The sequence below is a fragment of the Ascaphus truei genome, chromosome 1, assembly GCF_040206685.1.
Source record: "Ascaphus truei isolate aAscTru1 chromosome 1, aAscTru1.hap1, whole genome shotgun sequence".
Taxonomy (NCBI): Eukaryota; Metazoa; Chordata; class Amphibia; order Anura; family Ascaphidae; genus Ascaphus; species Ascaphus truei.
In genome coordinates, this window is record NC_134483.1 from 529874127 (window position 1) to 529892462 (window position 18336).

General features: G+C 45.3%; 2 protein-coding genes across 7 annotated transcripts in view; both read right to left on the bottom strand.

Moving 5' to 3' along the window:
- LOC142466903 (uncharacterized) overlaps positions 1-18336 on the bottom strand; it is a 346156-nt gene that overhangs the window by 16105 nt on the left and 311715 nt on the right. The window lies entirely within an intron of this gene.
- Positions 1-18336, bottom strand: part of RNF24 (ring finger protein 24) — a 114870-nt gene that overhangs the window by 8565 nt on the left and 87969 nt on the right. For all 6 annotated transcript variants that reach the window (XM_075572405.1, XM_075572448.1, XM_075572441.1 and 3 more), the window contains exons 2-4: positions 18051-18200; positions 9528-9570; positions 7689-7730 (exon numbers count right to left, since the gene is read on the bottom strand). In XM_075572405.1, the coding sequence (XP_075428520.1) occupies positions 7689-7730; positions 9528-9570; positions 18051-18200 (235 nt within the window). The remainder of the gene's footprint in view (positions 1-7688; positions 7731-9527; positions 9571-18050; positions 18201-18336) is intronic.

The following is an 18336-nucleotide window of genomic DNA, read 5'->3' on the forward strand; positions in this document are numbered from 1 at the left end:
TTAACCCTTAAATTAACTTACCTTGGCAAAACCGGCAGCAGCAGAGTGTGCAGCGGCGAAGCAGCGGCGGCGAGTCCCCCTGCGGCCGAACGCCGGCGGAGATTTGGTTGCGGCACCAAATATCCAATTCTGCCTTAAACATGTCACTGTCCCGTGCCATTGGCACTCCTAGGAGCTCAAGGAGACTGCCTTTTTAAGACCCATCTCAGAGAGTTTGAGCAGAGCCTGACAATGGCTGGAGCTGGTTAACTATCACCAGAGCCGTGAGGAGCACAGCTTCTGTAATGTTCTCACACAACGGGGACCTTCCAACATGCCTCAGAGGCTACTATCAGCTGGTCACCAGTGCATACAGCCATCTGCTGCCAACGATGATACCAGTCTGGGAGAGAAATGTTAAGTAGGCCTCATTACACAGTTAGTTATTTCATTTACAGAGACAATGAGTCCACGTCTTCCTGCAAAGCGCAGACATGCAGAAACATAGGTGCAGTTTGCTCAGAGCCTTGTCATTGTGCGATACCTTTATTCAAATGCACGAAATCAGCTACAGGCTGAGGAAGCTCCGGACAGCCACCCTGGGAGGATTACGCATTCCCGATCAACTGATGCTGCGGCCTGCTAGCTGGACGCGGGGTTATCCCTGCGCCGCAGCTATCTGAGAGTCGCCGCACCGCCGCGCTGTGGATGCTCTATCCCTCTGAGCCATCAAGCACTATATGTGAGTGCACTATTGCTTTTCATTTGTTGTATCCATAAATACATGTTTTTACCCATCTCTCTGTGCAACATCCATCTTTGAGGGAGATCCGTTGCCTTCTTATTCTTGGGGAGGACTGCCTTCCTGCCTTCCACACACCACTTGACTACACGACCCAGGGGACACAGAGGCAAACGGAGGGATATCCTTAAAGATACCTTTCAGGGCATTTCGTTCTCACATGGCCATATGAGTAGTGGCATTGTCCACTTGATACTGTTCTCTTGCATCACCTCCCTTGGATTATAGACATGGTTGCACTATGTATGCTTCTCTTCTTATATTGCACATCTGATTCTGCGCTCCCCGAACAGCACCATTTCAACAGGCTGAGGAAGGTCAGAGAGGACATACGGGCCTCTGGGGCCTCTTATTAAACAGATACAGATGTAGCAAGACATTGTCTCTGGCACCGGGGACCGCCCGAGGATTATCAATGTGGGGGATCCGGTGCGGAAACATAGAACCAACCGCGTCACGTGATCACTCCAGGGGCCATCCCGACGCCTAGGTACCACGTGGCTCTCCAAACAGTGGTTGAAATACAGGTGGCATTTAAAAAAAAATTGTTTTATTGTTTTAAAAGATGCAGCAGTTGCTTAGTTTTAAGGAAATGTACATTAATTATCTAAGCTGCCGATCGATCCGTTCTCCCGTGATCGTGCGGCACAGATCCTGCTTCCTCGGGGTTCACAATATGGCTGCCTATTTCAAAAGAGGAAGTGCTGTGCTTTTGTAAATGGTTGCTATAGCAACCCAAGGGAGCTTAGTATTGTACATTACAATGAACATAAAGAGTGTGTGTGGGGGGGGAGGGGGAGGGGAATGCAGTAAGTTTTATCTAAGACTACATAACTGATGTATTTTTAAAAAAACACAGGTTTTTGAATGTAAGCTTAATACAATAAAACTCATTAAAAAGGGCATAATGAGTGGTGGGGAAATGCAGCTAAGTACTGTATTATATAATACTACACAACTGATATATATATATAATATATCATATATATAATTTTGGGATTGAATTCTTAGCAGCAATAAATTGAAAATCCTATATGTATATGTATATATATATAACACATATAGGATTTTCAATTTATTGCTGCTAAGAATTCAATCCCAAAATGATCCAATCCAAAACTTTCTGGGTTGACTCATGAAGTAATCACTGTCAGTATTGATGTGTACAGTTTGATAAAAGAGTACGTAACTACAAGTGTGGATGTACTGATTACGCCCTGCAGGTATTGCAGCAGCTAGACTATCTGACACACAGCGCTGTGTGCGGATAAAAGTGGAATAGAAGGGGCATTGTTATAACAAAAACACCTTGCACGAGGGTGCCCAGTAACACCTGAAGCCTAATGCCTGCGCTACACTGGATCGGACGCACCTTGAGAACATATCACGTCTGGGATAATGAATGTGATGGAGCTGTGCACTAGGTTATATTGACGTCTTGTGTATTTCTGCTGTTACATCCCCGCATCGTTGCAAGTCCAGCTGTTTCACCAGCAGCCGCAGGGTTTAGCATAAAGAGGACGGCAGGAAAAACAAGATTGCCCAGAGCGGAAATCTAACACAAGGTTTCTACTGAATACAACAGAGTGGGAAAGTTCAGACCTCAAGGGCGACCAACCGCCAGGATATCCCTGCGTCAGCACAGGTGGCTCAAGCAGTGGCTCAGTCAATGATTGAGCCACCTGTGCTGAAGCAGGGATATCTTGACAACCTGGCCTGTTGGTGGCCCTTGAGTACTGGAGTTCGCCCTTCCTGAAACACGACCTCTTAGTCCCCGCTGTGTAAGGCCGCGAATACACACCGCGCCGGCGCGCGTTCGCGCTCACCGCATCGTGGGTGCCTCTCGCCCGAGTGATGTGCGCAGTGTCATTGAAGCGATTGGGAAGGCGATGGGGAAGGCGTGGCGGGCGCGTCACGAGGCTGGTTCGCCGTGATTGGCTGAACCACCCACGCGACGCCGCCGTCACTTCAAAAGACAACATTTTTTGGTTCTTTTCAAAAACGAGCTTGTGCCGTCGCGCTCAGTTGTGCGCTCACCGGGGCCGGCTTCATAGGGGTGCAGCAATTTGTGGTTTCCGCGTGAGCGCCATCGCGCGATGTATAATCGCGGCCTACGAAGAAGTTCCCGTTTCCCGCGGTCAGCAACACGCGATCGATACACATGGTAACCAAGTGAAAACACTCTGCCATCAAACACTTGGCTCCGCCAAGTTAGACTAATGTCAAACCTCCAGCAAGCCCAATGACACACACCACGGTGTGCACAGCATACGTACGGCTTCTATTTGGGGTACGTAAGTCATGTTAAAGCCCTTCCAGTAACCAGGGACGAGTCTCAGCATTCCCATTTATTTATTTCCCAGGTCCTTAAAAAAGTATTGTGCAAGAATTTAGTATGAAAAAGAAAAAGGAGCCAAGCACAGCAAAAAGATCCAGCAATCAGAAAGTAGCAGCCCTGACGAAGGTGCCTGCTGCACCGAAACGTTGGGTGCTGTTATGACTTCTTTTAGTCTTTAAATGACACTTTTTGCCACTTTTTCATTGCTTTATCTTTTTCGTGTGCTTGACTCCTTTTTTTTTCATGCCATTATATCTCCGGACCTGAGTTTAGATCCCAAGTGGCTGTACCTGATTTTCCTATTTTTTCATGCGCCTGTCAGCACGTCCTGAACAGCAATACCGGCTCCCTACCTGTACCGAAGCTGTGCGCAAGCGGGGAGACTATAGAGCCTGTTACACATGCGTTATTTACATCAGTTACGCACGTATATGACGATTGCAGTACAGTATATGCATCGATAAGTGGGAAAAATGTCGTGCTTCACTTTAAGTACATTTTCACTTTACATACATGCTCTGGTCCCACTGCGTACGTTAATGCGGGGTGTGTCTGTATTACGAGAATTTAGTAAACAGTACCTGAAAATGGCACATTGCTTGTAATTCTCAAAATAATAATAATAATATCATCAAAATATAAACTTTTTAAAATAAGCAAAACTTCTCCTAAAGGGGAAAAATATATATAAGAATACTCCACATCATCCCTTTCCCCCGGGCAGGAAGCATTTTTTTCCTTCCACTGATAAATGCCATAACGTGGAATGTTTAGTTAAATAGCAGGTGACACGCTTCATTACACACGTACGCAGGGACCTGCAATGCTTTGCTAGTGATTGGCAGCTCTAAAGAATAAGTTGAACGGCGGCTTAAATGCAATCCAGTGACTTCACTTTATTTCAGCGATCGCTCTGCGCATAAGCTGTACCGCTTCTTATATACTGAACAATACACTTAAGATAAGTGGCTCCTGGTGGTCCCAAAGCCTTTCAATATTCCCATTAGGCCGCTCTCTTCTGCAATCTGCACATTTTCTAGTAGATCATCACACGGTCCTTTCATTTGGTCATAATTTCACCTCCTTTTTATGTTGCTGACATATTTATTCGCTCTTTCTACCCTTTCCATTAATAGTTACGTTGATAGATATTTCATTAAGTACTTACAGAACGGCTGCTATGTTTCTCTTCTACGATTCTCATTTTAGCTTTGCTGGCCAAGGATTAGTGCCATTTGAAATAAAGAAAGTGCCTGGAGACAATGTATTGTGAACGCGGACTAACTGGGGAGATCGGGGAAGTGGGTCAGATGGGGGGGAGATAGGAAAAGATAGGGATAGGGGGAGAAAGGAATAGAAGGAGAACTAGAGGTATGTTTGGTTTTCTGAATCCTGCTTAAAATAGGAATTTTCGCGATTCAGAGGAAATGTTTTTAAAGCTCAAATGTAAAATACTGTACTAGCGAATATACACGGAGATGAAAATCTCTTTTTCAAGTATGTTGTATGAATGTTACATTATAGGGAAAATACGAAGACTGACCGCTCACTAAACAGAAAGCACATTTACCGGCGAGACTCAAAAGGGGAAGAATAGCAGGTTCGCGTTTCCTGAGACTCAGGGGCTGGGAAGGAATTGGTTAACCAAGAGGTTCGCAACTCCAGTCCTCAAGGACCACTAACCGTGCAGGTTTTAAGGCTTTCCTCTTATTAGCACAGGCGGCCCATTCATTTTGCTTGAACCACCTGTGCTCAAGCAGGTGGTATCCTTAAAACCTGCACTGTTAGTGGTCCACGAGGACTGGGAGTTGGGGACTTCTGGGTTAAACTATTCTAAAAGAGTGGGGCCAGCATGAACATTAAAGGGGGCGATTCTACATATTCTGATGCGGCTGTTCAGACAATATAGAGTGTAGCCCAAAGAGTGGCAGGCTTCTTAAATCTGCCGTTAAAAAAAAGAAAATGTCCATTCAATATGTGCATCAATACAATCTACACACTGACAAGTGATTAGCTAAGTTGCCGATCGATCCGTTCTCCTGCGATCGATCTGCGAAGATTTGGCTCGGGGGTTCATTAAATCTCTGTTAGTGCAGCAGAAGAGTACCCAAGATGCAATGTTCTGTGGGGAAGATCATGTGACCAGACAGTCACGAGATACAATTGGTGCACTGCTAGAGAGAGGGCAGGGCTCAAAAAGGGGTGTGCCAGAGCCTGTTTCAGAAGAGCAAGGGGATGTGACTTTGTTCATGGTTGCTATAGAAACACAAATGCTTGTTACATTAGAACACATTAAAAATGTCGTAATTTTAAAAAAAATGCTATAAGTATTTTCTCATAGTACAGAACTGATTTATTTTAAAAAAAAAAACACACACATATAGGATATTGCTTGAACAGCTTTAACTAAAATGTGCCTGACAAGTTAAAATTAGCACTTCACTTAGTGTCACAATTAGAATGATTCCTATATTCCAAGCATTTTTTTATTTATCCAGGAGGAAACCTAACTAGACCAGGATTTAGGATAACCAATGGATTTTAAATATCTACCTATTTAACTAGGTTTGATAACCCTTGTTAAATGTATAAAACTCCCGCTCCGTGCTTCAAAAGTCACAATCGATGAATATATCAATGGAATCCGTAAGTCTAACACAGCTTCTGTGTCTGCCAGAAATTGCAAGCCTGACTATGCAGCATTCAGTATAATACAGGGAGAGACATGTTCTCTCTGTACTAATATACCCTGCATTGGCAAAGTAAAACAAGCCGTCACTTCTTCAGGCCAATAAAATAATTGCACTAAAAAAAACTGGTCCCCAATAACTAAATAATAATAATTTATGAAACGCTTTCTTCATATCTAAAAGTACAGTTTGACCATTTTGAGAATAAATATTACATTTTTTTCAAAGAATGCCACACTTCCTTATAGCATAGACCAGAGATAGACCAAAGTGGGGGGCGCGAGATATTCTGGGGGGGTGCGCGGCTGTTACAGTGGCCCCCCGCTTTCCCCGGAGGCATTTGAAATAAATGCCGGGGATCGCGCGAGGCCTCTGTGTAACTTTTCACTTACCTGGAGTTCCAGCGACACGTCTCCACGGCAACAGGCGTTAAATGACGCCTCGGCTGGGTCGTGTGATGTCACGTTGCCACGGCAACAGGACATCACACGACCCCGCGGCGTCATTTGACGCCAGGGGCATGCATGGAGGCGGGGGGGGGGCACGAGTCGGAGGGGAGAGGAGACAGGAGGGCGCATGTAGGTAAGTCTGCGCACCCCTGGCATAGGCCGTTACTGTATGTGCTGTTGCAGAAACAAACAGAAGACGGAGGGACTGGTAATGAATCACAATATTCGTGGCATTTTGAGTGTTTTCAATGACATCACAAACCAATGATACTCTCGCTTCCTTACAAGTCCAGAGGATAAAAATACAACTTGTGCGCACATTCACGTGGCTCAGACACACCGCCGGCGTGCTGGCGGTGCCATTGGTGCCTGTACGCTGAGCCCCGAGCTAACAGAGGTCCTGTTCTCTCCCCCACAACAATTAAACTGATTGCCGGGGGGGGCGCGGGGGCCTCTGTAACACTCTTACCTTCTCCGGCGGCATCTCCCCCCATGCAGGGTTCCGTCACCATGGCTCCACGACGTCAAATGGTGTTGCCATGACAGCATGAGGTGTCACCTTGTTATGACAACAGGAGGCCCTGTGGTGCTGTGTTGCCATGACAACGTGATGCTGCAACGTCACGTTACCATGGCAACGCGATGCCGTTTGACATCATGGAGCCATGACGACGGGACGCCAAGGAGAAGCCGCCGGAGAAGGTAACAGCTGAGGACCGGCACATGTCCCTGCACCGAGTCCCACAAACATCCCAGTCAGCTGGCCCTGCTCAGATAGGTCCCCAGCCCTGTCTTTTTGCTATTATCTCTTAGCATACAATGTTTCCACTACAGCCAGGGATTCTGGGTAATGACAAGCAAATGAGCACTTTTTTAAAGTGACAATGTCATTCATTTTGTTTCAGATTTCACACGCAGCTCACACTGTGTGCAAATACATTTCCAGGCAACATTTTAAATACATGTGACGCCTACCTTTCTAAATACATTTGCTCTTTGATATAAAGGCAGATTACTCTTGCACCCATCACAAAAGTGCAAGACATCATTAAATCAAAATGACGACCCGCGCAGTGTGACACTTTCTCCTCTTATAAGCTCCTCCCCCCAGCATCTGGTTTGCTTACGAGTCGCACCAGCAAAGGAAACCAGTATTTCGTTTTGCTGGGATTGGTGAGCAGTTGCTGGACAGAAAGTGGGAGTCACACTGGCAGAAGGTAAGCTTTTATTTTAGCAAAGCCTCATCAGCTTTATTTGACACGGATGTTCATTTTGAAACGTTAATACAGGATACATACCAGGCCTAGTTTAGTGCACAATCTGTCATTGCCCTTGAAGCAGATGGATTGAGCCTATAATGCTGTGTAAGGGATAACGGATGCGTGTTGACATTAGGATAGTACAAGAAACACACCCGTTTTTGCACCTACCTCATACAGGTTAAGTTCTTTCACCTTTTCCTTCAATATAACCTGCATAAGAACAAAGAAAAAAAAAGAAGCAGTAATGAACACCCAGTAGTTACGTTTGTTACGAAACCCTATTTTATACAAAGTAAAGTCACACGCAGAATCAAGATTTAGGACGTACGTATCAAGGCAAATGTGGAACAAGTCAGGGGCAGAAGAACTACACCAGATGTACAGTACCAAACAAAACAAATCCTATTGATTACAATTTGACATTTTCCCATTATGCTGTATGTATGGCACAGATTTCTGCCCCAGAATTGCCCCACTTTTGCATTGATAGATATGACCCATCTTATGAACAGGGGGGTGGTGGGGGGGGGTTCAGTTGCAATTAAAGCAGCCGTTCTACATTCTCCCCCCCATTTTTCTCCTTCCTTGTATATGTAGCGCATGTGACCATGTATCCTTCTACATTCTTACCTAAGCTGGTAATCGTTTGGTTCTCCTGTTATAATTCTGTCAAAATCCTTATGGTGTTACTAGCTTAATGGCTGCTTCAGTCAGTGCATCTCAGCAGCTACAATGGATCCTTATATAATGAAGGTAACATTATCTACTATTACAGTTTGCTGCTCAAACTGCTGGGAATATTGGCAACAAATTGTCACAAACAGAAAAATGTTGCAAAGATCTTGCAACTGCTGGGGAGGTGAGCTAAAACCTGCTATAGAAATCAAAGGATGCTTTAAAACTCATTAAGAGTTGAGTAACAATTTTTTTTTAAATGCAGTAATTACCATCTAATAATACAGAACTGATTTTTTTTTGTAAACCATATAAGATGTCACGTTTTGCTGCTTTAAATGCTTTCGCAAAATCTAAAATTATAAACAGCTGTAGTTTAAGGGGCTGCCACAGCCTCAGGAACAGCTGTGTGGCTGTTCTCTTCCCTCTCCCAGAATCCTCTGCTCGTCTCCTGCTCGCTGCTTTTTTGGCTCTTCTTCCAATGGAAGGCAGTGACATTATGAGGCTGGAATTTAACCTTCACCTGCGCCTATGTGCCCCCCTTTGTTCTATCCCACAAACCAGTGATTTGCAGAGGCTGGAAAGGGCCAGGGAAGTTGTAAGGAATGTGCAGTGATGTCCTTGCAAACATCAAGGAGAACTATTTTTTGTTACAGATTAGAGAGCAACTTTTCAGCTGTGAAACAATTATCCATGGGCGCCTATCAATAGACACCAATCGCTACAGGAAACATTGTTTTTACCTAATTAAGGAAAGTATCAATCCGATCACCCTAGCACAATCATGTTAGAAAAAAAAATCAACATCAGTTTGACAGATTGCCACTTTTAGTAATAAAATACTGTTTATACAAACTGTATATACAATATATATTTCATCATGTAACTATATTTCAGCACTGTTACATTAGTATAGTATGATCGCAGGAGTACGTATTGCTGGAGCAGTACAGGCATACCCCGCATTAACGTACGCAATGGGACCGGAGCATGTATGTAAAGCGAAAATGTACTTAAAGTGAAGCACTACCTTTTTCCACTTATTGATGCATGTACTGTACTGCAATCGTCATATATGTTCATAACTGATGTAAATAACGCATTTGTAACAGACTCTATAGTCCCCCCGCTTGTGCACAGCTTCGCTACAGGTAGGGAGCCGGTATTGTTGTTCAGGACGTGCTGACAGGCGCATGCGTGACCTGCCGTTTGCCTATTGGGCGACGTACTTACTCGCAAGTGTACTTAAAGTGGGGTATGTCTGTATACTGTTCAGACGCTCTCAGTATTAACTGTATTGACACATCACTAGCATTCACAGTCCAGTCTCACCTGTTTGTATGCATACAGCTCTTTGCGTGCTTGGTGCCTCAACCTGGTAATGAAGAACATAAGAGGAAACATGTGAACCACAATAAACACACTAATAAAAGAGACAAGAAACAGTCAAAACATATACAGTACTGTGGCTTCTTTGTCATAAGCAGCCAGCCTAACCAGGCCATGTGACATTGTGTGCAACCGCAATACTGTCATGTGCCCTTGTGTTTATTAACCCTTTTCAGGGGGTGGCAGAACGTGGCAGCGTTTACTTTGTTCAATCTAGGTCACCTTACAAAATGAATGTTATGTTACATTATAGTCGCCTCCTTTGTTGGGGAAAGCACAGAGATTAACAGGCAAGTTAACTTTTACTAAGCCGTGTTACTGTCTCTGGTGGCGTGTCTTCAAACACTGACATTGTTATTAAACGAACGAGGTCTTCTTCACAACCACAAATTTGGTCACACCCAGCAGCACTCCTTCCGACACGAATACATATGGTGTGCTGTGTGTGGGTGTTGTGGTTAAAGCTTGCAGGGAATGTGTGTGTTTGTGAATTATCGCTGCTTTAGAAAGGAGTGGCTCAGTGAGTAAAGACACACACTGACCGACACTGAGATTGCTGCAGGGGAGCCTGGTTCAATTCCCGGTGTCAGCTCCTTGTGACCTTGGGCAAGTCACTTTATCTCCCTGTGCCTCAGGCACCAAAAACATAGATTGTAATCTCTACAGCGCAGGGACTGTGTCTGCAAAATGTCTCTGTAAAGCGCGACGTAAAACAAGAACAAACTATTATTATATTTACCACAAACAAAGACCTCTTTTACAGAAATGAATGCACAGTACAATTCTGTAACCCTTGATCACATGCAATGCAGGCAATGTGCATACAGATGCAGCGGCCGTTATTCGAACACTTCACGCGTTGTATACCTTGGAATACCCATGTCATGGCGCGTGATTTCTTCCAACCTTCCCGCCTTAAGACGCGAGTGCAGAAAATGGCATTTTAGTGTTAAACACTGAAACTGACACAGAAGCCCAGCACTGTACACATTACAATTCATTCATTTCTGCCATGGATACGAAACAGAATCCATGAAATTCAAACAAAGCAAAGGCAATAAACACGAGTGCCTGGGGCGATTGGCCGCGTTAATGCCGCGTGGAATACAGCAGCGCAACACAAAAACGGCGCCGTGAAATGTTCGAATAACGGCCGCTGTATCTGTATATAGTCTTGATCACTTGTGAAAATATGCAAATATCCCTTTTAAATGCATAAGATACAGCTGATGAATGGAGGGGTGGGGTTGAGCGGGGGTCATTTTCCATCGTTCTATCTACGTATCTGGTAATAGGATGTGTTCCATGTTTTCTTTTTTTGTAAAATCACAATTTGGGATTATGTAACATCTACAGCGTATTTAAAACTAATTTACAATAAATCTCTCAGGACATACAATGTATTTAATCCTTTAGCTGCCAGAGAGGCAAGCAACAGATTGCAATATGAAGTCCAATGAGGTCCCTATGGCTGCAGGGAGCCAACGTGTGGATAAAAAATAGGAGTCTTTTAAATGAAAAGCTCCCCCACCCAAAATATATCATTTAAAAAAAGGGGATTCTTGCATGTTATACAACCAGCCTCCTGGGTTTTTTTTATGAATCGATGCAGACATTTTTGGGAATGTACTATGGCAACCGATTATTTTAATGAGAGCAAATAACATGATACAGTATAGAATTACCTCCATTATTAGTAACCGTAACCTCTTGCAGTTCAAAGATAGAAATCTATAAAACAGGCAGCACAGTCTAGAAGAAAAAACCTCACGTAAAAGTGGCCGATTTTAGCGGCAGGCTGGCACGGAAAGATGCAGTGTATATATATACAAACTTATACATTTGCACGCCCCGGGCGAGTGGATTTAACATCGTGGTGAGCTCCTATTGGCCCAAGCAGCACACGTTTGGTACTAGATGGCGAGTAGATTTTTTTGTTTGGCGAGTAGATTTTTTGGTGATTTGTCGACCACTGTGTATATATATATATTATTGAGTGTGGTAAGGTAGTGAGGGACTGGGTAGAGTGTGGAAGTTGAGTGAGGGACTGGGTAGAGTGTGGCAGGGGAGTGAGGGGCTGTGTAGATTATGGAAGGCTAGTGAGGGACTGGGTAGAGTGTGGCAGGGGAGTGAGGGGCTGTGTAGATTATGGAAGGCTAGTGAGGGACTGGGTAGAGTGTGGCAGGGGGGAGTGAGACTGGGTAGAGTGTGGTAAGGAGGTGAGGGACTGAGTAGAGTGTGGCAGGGGGGAGTGAGACTGGGTAGAGTGTGGCAGGGGGGAGTGAGACTGCGTAGAGTATGGCAGGGGGGAGTGAGACTGCGTAGAGTGTGGCAGTGGGGGAGTGAGACAGGGTAGAGTGTGGCAGGGGAGTGAGGGGCTGTGTAGAGTGTGGAAGTTGAGTGAGGGACTGGGTAGTGTGTGGCAGGGGGGGAGTGAGACTGCGTAGAGTGTGGCAGGAGGGAGGGACAAACCTCCCCTCACCTAGGACAGTGGGATGAGGCGACAAACACGGAGCAGTCCCAGTCAACCAGGACCCTTATGAGTTATGGCTTAGCACCGCTTAGTAAATATGGCCCAATCATTGTTTGTTTCTGCTCACAAGGAAAATCAGGTGAGCGTGTTACAAGTAACTGCTTGTGTGTGCTGCTCTACGTACATTTGAAATATTTGCTGTAGTGTATGCGACAGCAAAGAGTGTGAATGTAATGAAATGAAGATTAAAAGAAGTAGTACCAAGGAAAATATGGATCTGTTTCTTTTTCTAGCAGAAACCTGCTTTTCTGTAATACTTTACTATAATGCTATATATTGTGTTTGTTGCAATTTCTTCCTGTAAGAATATGTGCTTGTACGAGCAGAGCTTTACTGCTCACCTTAGGCAACAAATGTTCTGGGCTTGATGGGCTGTCACTCATAGAAGCAAAATAAGTCACTGACAGCAGTATGTTAAACATTTTCACTGCCAGAGGGGCAACATAATGGGCCCCTCTGGGAGTAAACTCGTTAATACAGGAGCGGCCAACTCCAGTCCTCAAGGGCCACCAGCAGGTCAGTGTGACGGTAGGGGTAGCTAGTCTTCACAATAAAGGTGAAGCCCGACTGGTTACCCCTGAAAGCCCTGGGTCCCCGGTAGCTTAGCTGCACCATAAGCCGGGGACACTGTGAGTATTGTAACCTTTACTGCTGTCCAATAAACCTGCGATTTCAGGAGTGGGAGTTTAAAGAGGGGATATTTGGGTGGAAATGTGTTCAAAACATGTGTACAAGGTCGGGGAGCAAAGATACCGGCTGTCCCCCCTTTGTACCCACAATGGACACATATGCATGTTGTCCCCGTAATATCTTCCCTTTAAAATATTGTATTTCCCACCCGCCATGCTTAGTTTAATAGTTTTATTCCCGAGGCCAGGTTGGAGGAAAAGGGCGGTGTTTTAAAATGTGTATTCATCTGTATACAGACAGTCCTGGTATTCCGATAAGTAGCCAGGATGTCTGCATAGAGATGAGGGATCAAAGAGGAAAAGGGAAGTCGAGAGGTGCCAGAACGTTTGGTGAGCGGGGAAGGGCGGAGTACCGGGTTTGGAGACAAAGGCTCCCCGCGGGGGAGACTCTTTGTTCTCCCAGACTCGGTGGAGCCTACCCAGCTGGAGGTATAGGGCTGGCAAGGGGAATCCGTTGTTGGTAGGCACGATTCCCATTGGCCAGTTCGAATTTCCCGCTTGCCGGCATCCTGAGTCTCCTTGACGAGCCCCCAGGTCTGATTGGCTGGTACAGCTACAATCCGGGCTCTGATTGGTCGCCAGCCCCTTCTCCATGTTGAACATAGAACAGCGAGGTCTATGTACGGGGGCTGGCCGATCAGAGAACCAGACGATCTTGAGACTCGGTCTGGTGAAGCGCTGGCGGGCTTTTCAAAAGTGCTTTGCTCCGAATAGCAAAGTACTCGGCACGGAGTTGCCGGAGAAGCCTATAGCTGAGGACAAGTTCTCAGATTACGGCCAAGTTCCAACTTTTGCCTTGCTCGTGGTTTATTTATTTATAAAAATGTTTTACCAGGAAGTAATACATTGAGAGATACCTCTCGTTTTCAAGTATGTCCTGGGCACAGAGTTATAAAAAATACATGGTTACAATAAAAGAACAGAGGTTATACAGTGAATTCACAGACATTTCATAGGACAGATAGAGTTGGAAAATTGGGTACAGGGGATAAAGGGCATATGAGTTTCAGATAGAAATAGAGCAGATTTAACATCACTTTAACATCAACCAACATCAGCGAATGGCAGCAAATGGTTCACACCCTTTGGCTACCCTTTCGGCTGCACCTCAGGCTGTGCGCCTTTGGGGCAAAGCAGATGCACAGTGGGGTGGGTGGCTGAGATGCAATGCAGTTGTGAACAAAAGCTCTTTGTGTCCTCATGGCTCGTTAACATTTCAGTGGGTGGGGTTGACGTTCCACAGAGAACAAGCAAATGTTAACCCTTAGCACGCTGGTCCTTTGCAGAGGGGTGCCGCTTTTGGGGAGCCCCATCAGGCTGTGCGCCTGTTAGCGGGTATAGTCAGGTATCTCTCCCAAAAAGAGTAATGCGGAGTTCCTGGTCGTGGAGCGGACAGGGTAAGTCTTCAGAAGCAGATGCACTGCACCTAGTTGAGGCTAGTGACTCCCCCCAGACCTCCAGTTAAGTGTGTATTTCTTGTATTTTGTGTATCATTGTGTGTCTGCTGGTCTCACCAGAATAAACCTCATTTTATTCCACTACCTTGTTCTGCCAAGTGAATTGATCCCAGAAGGTTAAAGGTGTTAAAAGCACTGGTCTCCTGTGACAGTCAGGTTTTGACAGTCAAAGACTGAGCAATTGATTGAGCCACCTGTGCTGAAGCAGGGTTATCCTTAAAAGCTGACCTGTTGGTGGCCCTTGAGGAATTGAGTTGGCCACCCCTGCGTTAATAGGTTAAATATAGGTAACTAACGCATTGAAATAAAAATATCCAAACACACTAGAGTATACAGTATCTAAATAGTTTCTTTTTAACGATTCTTATCACGAAAGAGATTAGATACAGATTACAAAATCCTCCCCGAGCTTCGGGTTGCCGGGAAATCACTGGTGTGTTTCTTAGAATCGAAAGGTTGGTTTTTCCCTTCCCACTTCTTCTCTGTGGGTAATACAGTGTTTACTGATGTGAGTTGCACTGCCTGCCCAGCACGGCCCAGCAAGCCGCAAAGGGCAGCGCCAACACCATCAGTAAATATTTACCTCGTCTTATCAGCTCACTTCTCCTGGCTTTCTCTTTCGTTCTCAGTTTCAGCCCTCTCCCGCCTTAAACCTTTCTCACTGACTGCCCCACACCTCTGGAATGCCCTTCCCCTCAGTACCCAACTAGCAGCCTCTCTATCCACCTTTAAGACCCACCTTCTTAAAAAAGCATATGAGTATCACCGAGGCTAATACTATATACGATACTGTACATAAAGCTTGGCCCCTTCCAGACCCACTTACCAGAACGCCCTCCTACTGTCTCTGTACGTTCTTCCTACCTACAAATTAGATTGTAAGCTCTTTGGAGCAGGGACTCCTCTTACGAAATGTTACTTTTGTGTCTGAAGCACTTATTCCCATGTTCTGTTATTTGTATTATTTTTTTATTTATATGATTGTCACGTGTATTACTACTGTGAGGTGCTATGTACATTAATGGCGCTATATAAATAAGATACAGTTTTAAAGCATTTTCTGTCTGCTTTTAGGAAGCAGGTTTATAGAAAATGTAACTACAATGAGCAAATTGTCGCTATCACACTTTATTCAGTAAGGCCCAATTATACTACATTGTGGCATCTGTGTATCATATTAAAATAAATTAAGAGATAATAATGGTTATCTATATATAGATAACAGGCTGCAACTTAGATCGTAAGCTCTTTGGGGCAGGGACTCCTTTTCCTAATATTACTTTAATGTCTCAAGCGTTTATTGCCATTATGTGTTATATTATTAAGCGTATTGGCCCGATTATAAGGCGATGTTTAAAAAAAAACTTTAAAAAACCCCGATTACGTTGAAAAATCCATACTCGCCTATAATCGGGTCCCGTCCACTTTGCGAGCAAATCAGCGGTGGGATGTATGAGGTTGGGGGGGAAATGGAGGAACCTGCACCTTGGGGGCCTGAGGCAGCCATGTTGCTTTGTGGCAGGAAGCCACAACCGAGAGAGAGAGACACACAGACTGAGACTCACAGAGACACGCAGAGATACTGAGACAGAGCGAGACGCGTAGAGCGAGACACGCAGAGAGAGACTGAGACTGACACACAGAGAGAGACTGAGACTGACACACAGAGAGAGACTGAGACTGACACACAGAGAGAGACTGAGACTGACACACAGAGAGACAATAGCATGCAGTGAGAGACTGAGACTGACACGCAGAGAGAGACTGAGACTGACACGCAGAGAGAGACTGAGACTGACACGCAGAGAGACTGAGACTGACACGCAGAGAGAGACTGAGACTGACACGCAGAGAGAGACTGAGACTGACATGCAGAGAGACTGAGACTGACACGCAGAGAGAGACTGAGACTGACACGCAGAGAGAGACTGAGACTGACACGCAGAGAGAGACTGAGACTGACACGCAGAGAGAGACTGAGACTGACACGCAGAGAGAGACTGAGACTGACACGCAGAGAGACTGAGACTGACACGCAGAGAGAGACTGAGACTGACATGCAGAGAGACTGAGACTGACACGCAGAGAGAGACTGAGACTGACACACAGAGAGAGACTGAGACTGACACGCAGAGAGAGACTGAGACTGACACGCAGAGAGAGACTGAGACTGACACGCAGAGAGAGACTGAGACTGACACGCAGAGAGAGAATAACATGCAGTGAGAGACGGAGACTGAGAGGCACGCAGAGAGACTGACACACACTGAGACTGAGAGCCACGGAGAGACTGAGACAGACACACACAGAGAGACTGAGACTGAGAGACACACAGAGCGACTGAGACTGAGAGACACACAGAGAGACTGAGACTGAGAGACACACAGAGAGACTGAGACTGAGAGACACAGAGAGAGTGAGACTGAGAGACACACACAGAGAGACTGAGACAGACACACACAGAGAGACTGAGACAGACACACACAGAGAGACTGAGACTGAGAGACACACACAGAGAGACTGAGACAGACACACACAGAGAGACTGAGACTGAGAGACACACACAGAGAGACTGCGACAGACACACACAGAGAGACTGAGACAGACACACACAGAGAGACTGAGACAGACACACACAGAGAGACTGAGACAGACACAGACAGAGAGACTGAGAGACTGGTAATATTAGATAAAGTTAGAAAATGTTCCATTTACCAGTCATTAAATTATTTCTAAGACAGACACTGACGTTTGTAAGTTGTTTACGTTGTGTTGGCACACCTTTGCACCTGCGGGAATTATACGGGACACCGCTAAATTATCTTTAAAGAATAAAGAACATTTCTATTTTTAATTCAGCTTTATCTTCCTTAATTTTGATATACATATCTTGGATAATAATCAATAATCAGGTGGTTATTGTGGAAATTGGGCTAGACTTCCTGTGAGGCCTAACTTCTGTGTTAGGACCACCTGAGGTGGGTCCCTCTCTGCTGCTCACACCACAGATAGGGCCCCGTGTCGGATCAGCGTTCCAGCATTTCTAAAGACCCCCTTCTCTCCAAACCCCTCCGCAGGGCCTTATCTGTGGTGTGGGGCCTTACCCGACGGCCTGGGAGAAGAAACCAACCCAGGTGGTCTTAACACGGAAGTTAGGCCTCACCGGAAGTCGGGCCCAATTTCCACAATCACTGCCTGGATGGGAACCCTCAATCGCCCCCACGTAAGGACCCGCTCCACAGGTCTTTTATTTGCCCTGGGGCCCACCGGTGACAAGTTCCACCGCTGAGAGTAGTAGAGTCTGCTCCCCTCCCCTTTTCAGGGTCGGGATGGGAGTTCACATACTAAATAGCGATGCACATTGACTTGCTGCGTGGCGAATCGCTTGCAAACCTTGATTGAGCCGCAAGTTTTTGCGCTACTAAAAAAGGGCCCATTTTGCATGGTTTCCGACCTCATGCAAAAGTTCTGCTCATCCCTTGGCCCAACATATTGCAAGATCCTCTTAAAGATCCTTTATACCTAAGACAACCCCCGGTGAGCCTTCTCCGTTCTTTTTATTTATAACACAAGTGGGAGGGAAAAAAAAAAAGAAAAAAAAAAAGATAATGAATCAAAAGGTTTTCAATAAAAATAAAAGAAATGGAGGGCGAGAAAATAAGACACGGAGAAGCCACGGATAGAACATAACAAAAAACATATACATCGCACAAGTAAAAATATCAACAACAAAAAAGAAAACTTGTACATTCATTCATCTTTCAGTTATGTGGCGCATTGAACCTACCTGATTAGGTAGCAACAGAAGAGCAGACTGAGGATGAAGACAAATATCGCCGTGCCGAACACCACGATGTAGATGTTGAGTGGGAGGTTTTGGAACCCGATGTTAGGCATTCTGAAGCTGTAATGTTGGAAGTCGGGGCTCATGGGTGAGCTGGAAAACAGAGAAACCCCTATAAAGGTGCGATCCTAAAACCCGGGACAGCAAAATACTTCCATTATCCTTACAAAGCAAACATTGTTTTCAATATGCCCCAAACACACACACACAGACTAGACTGTACGCATCC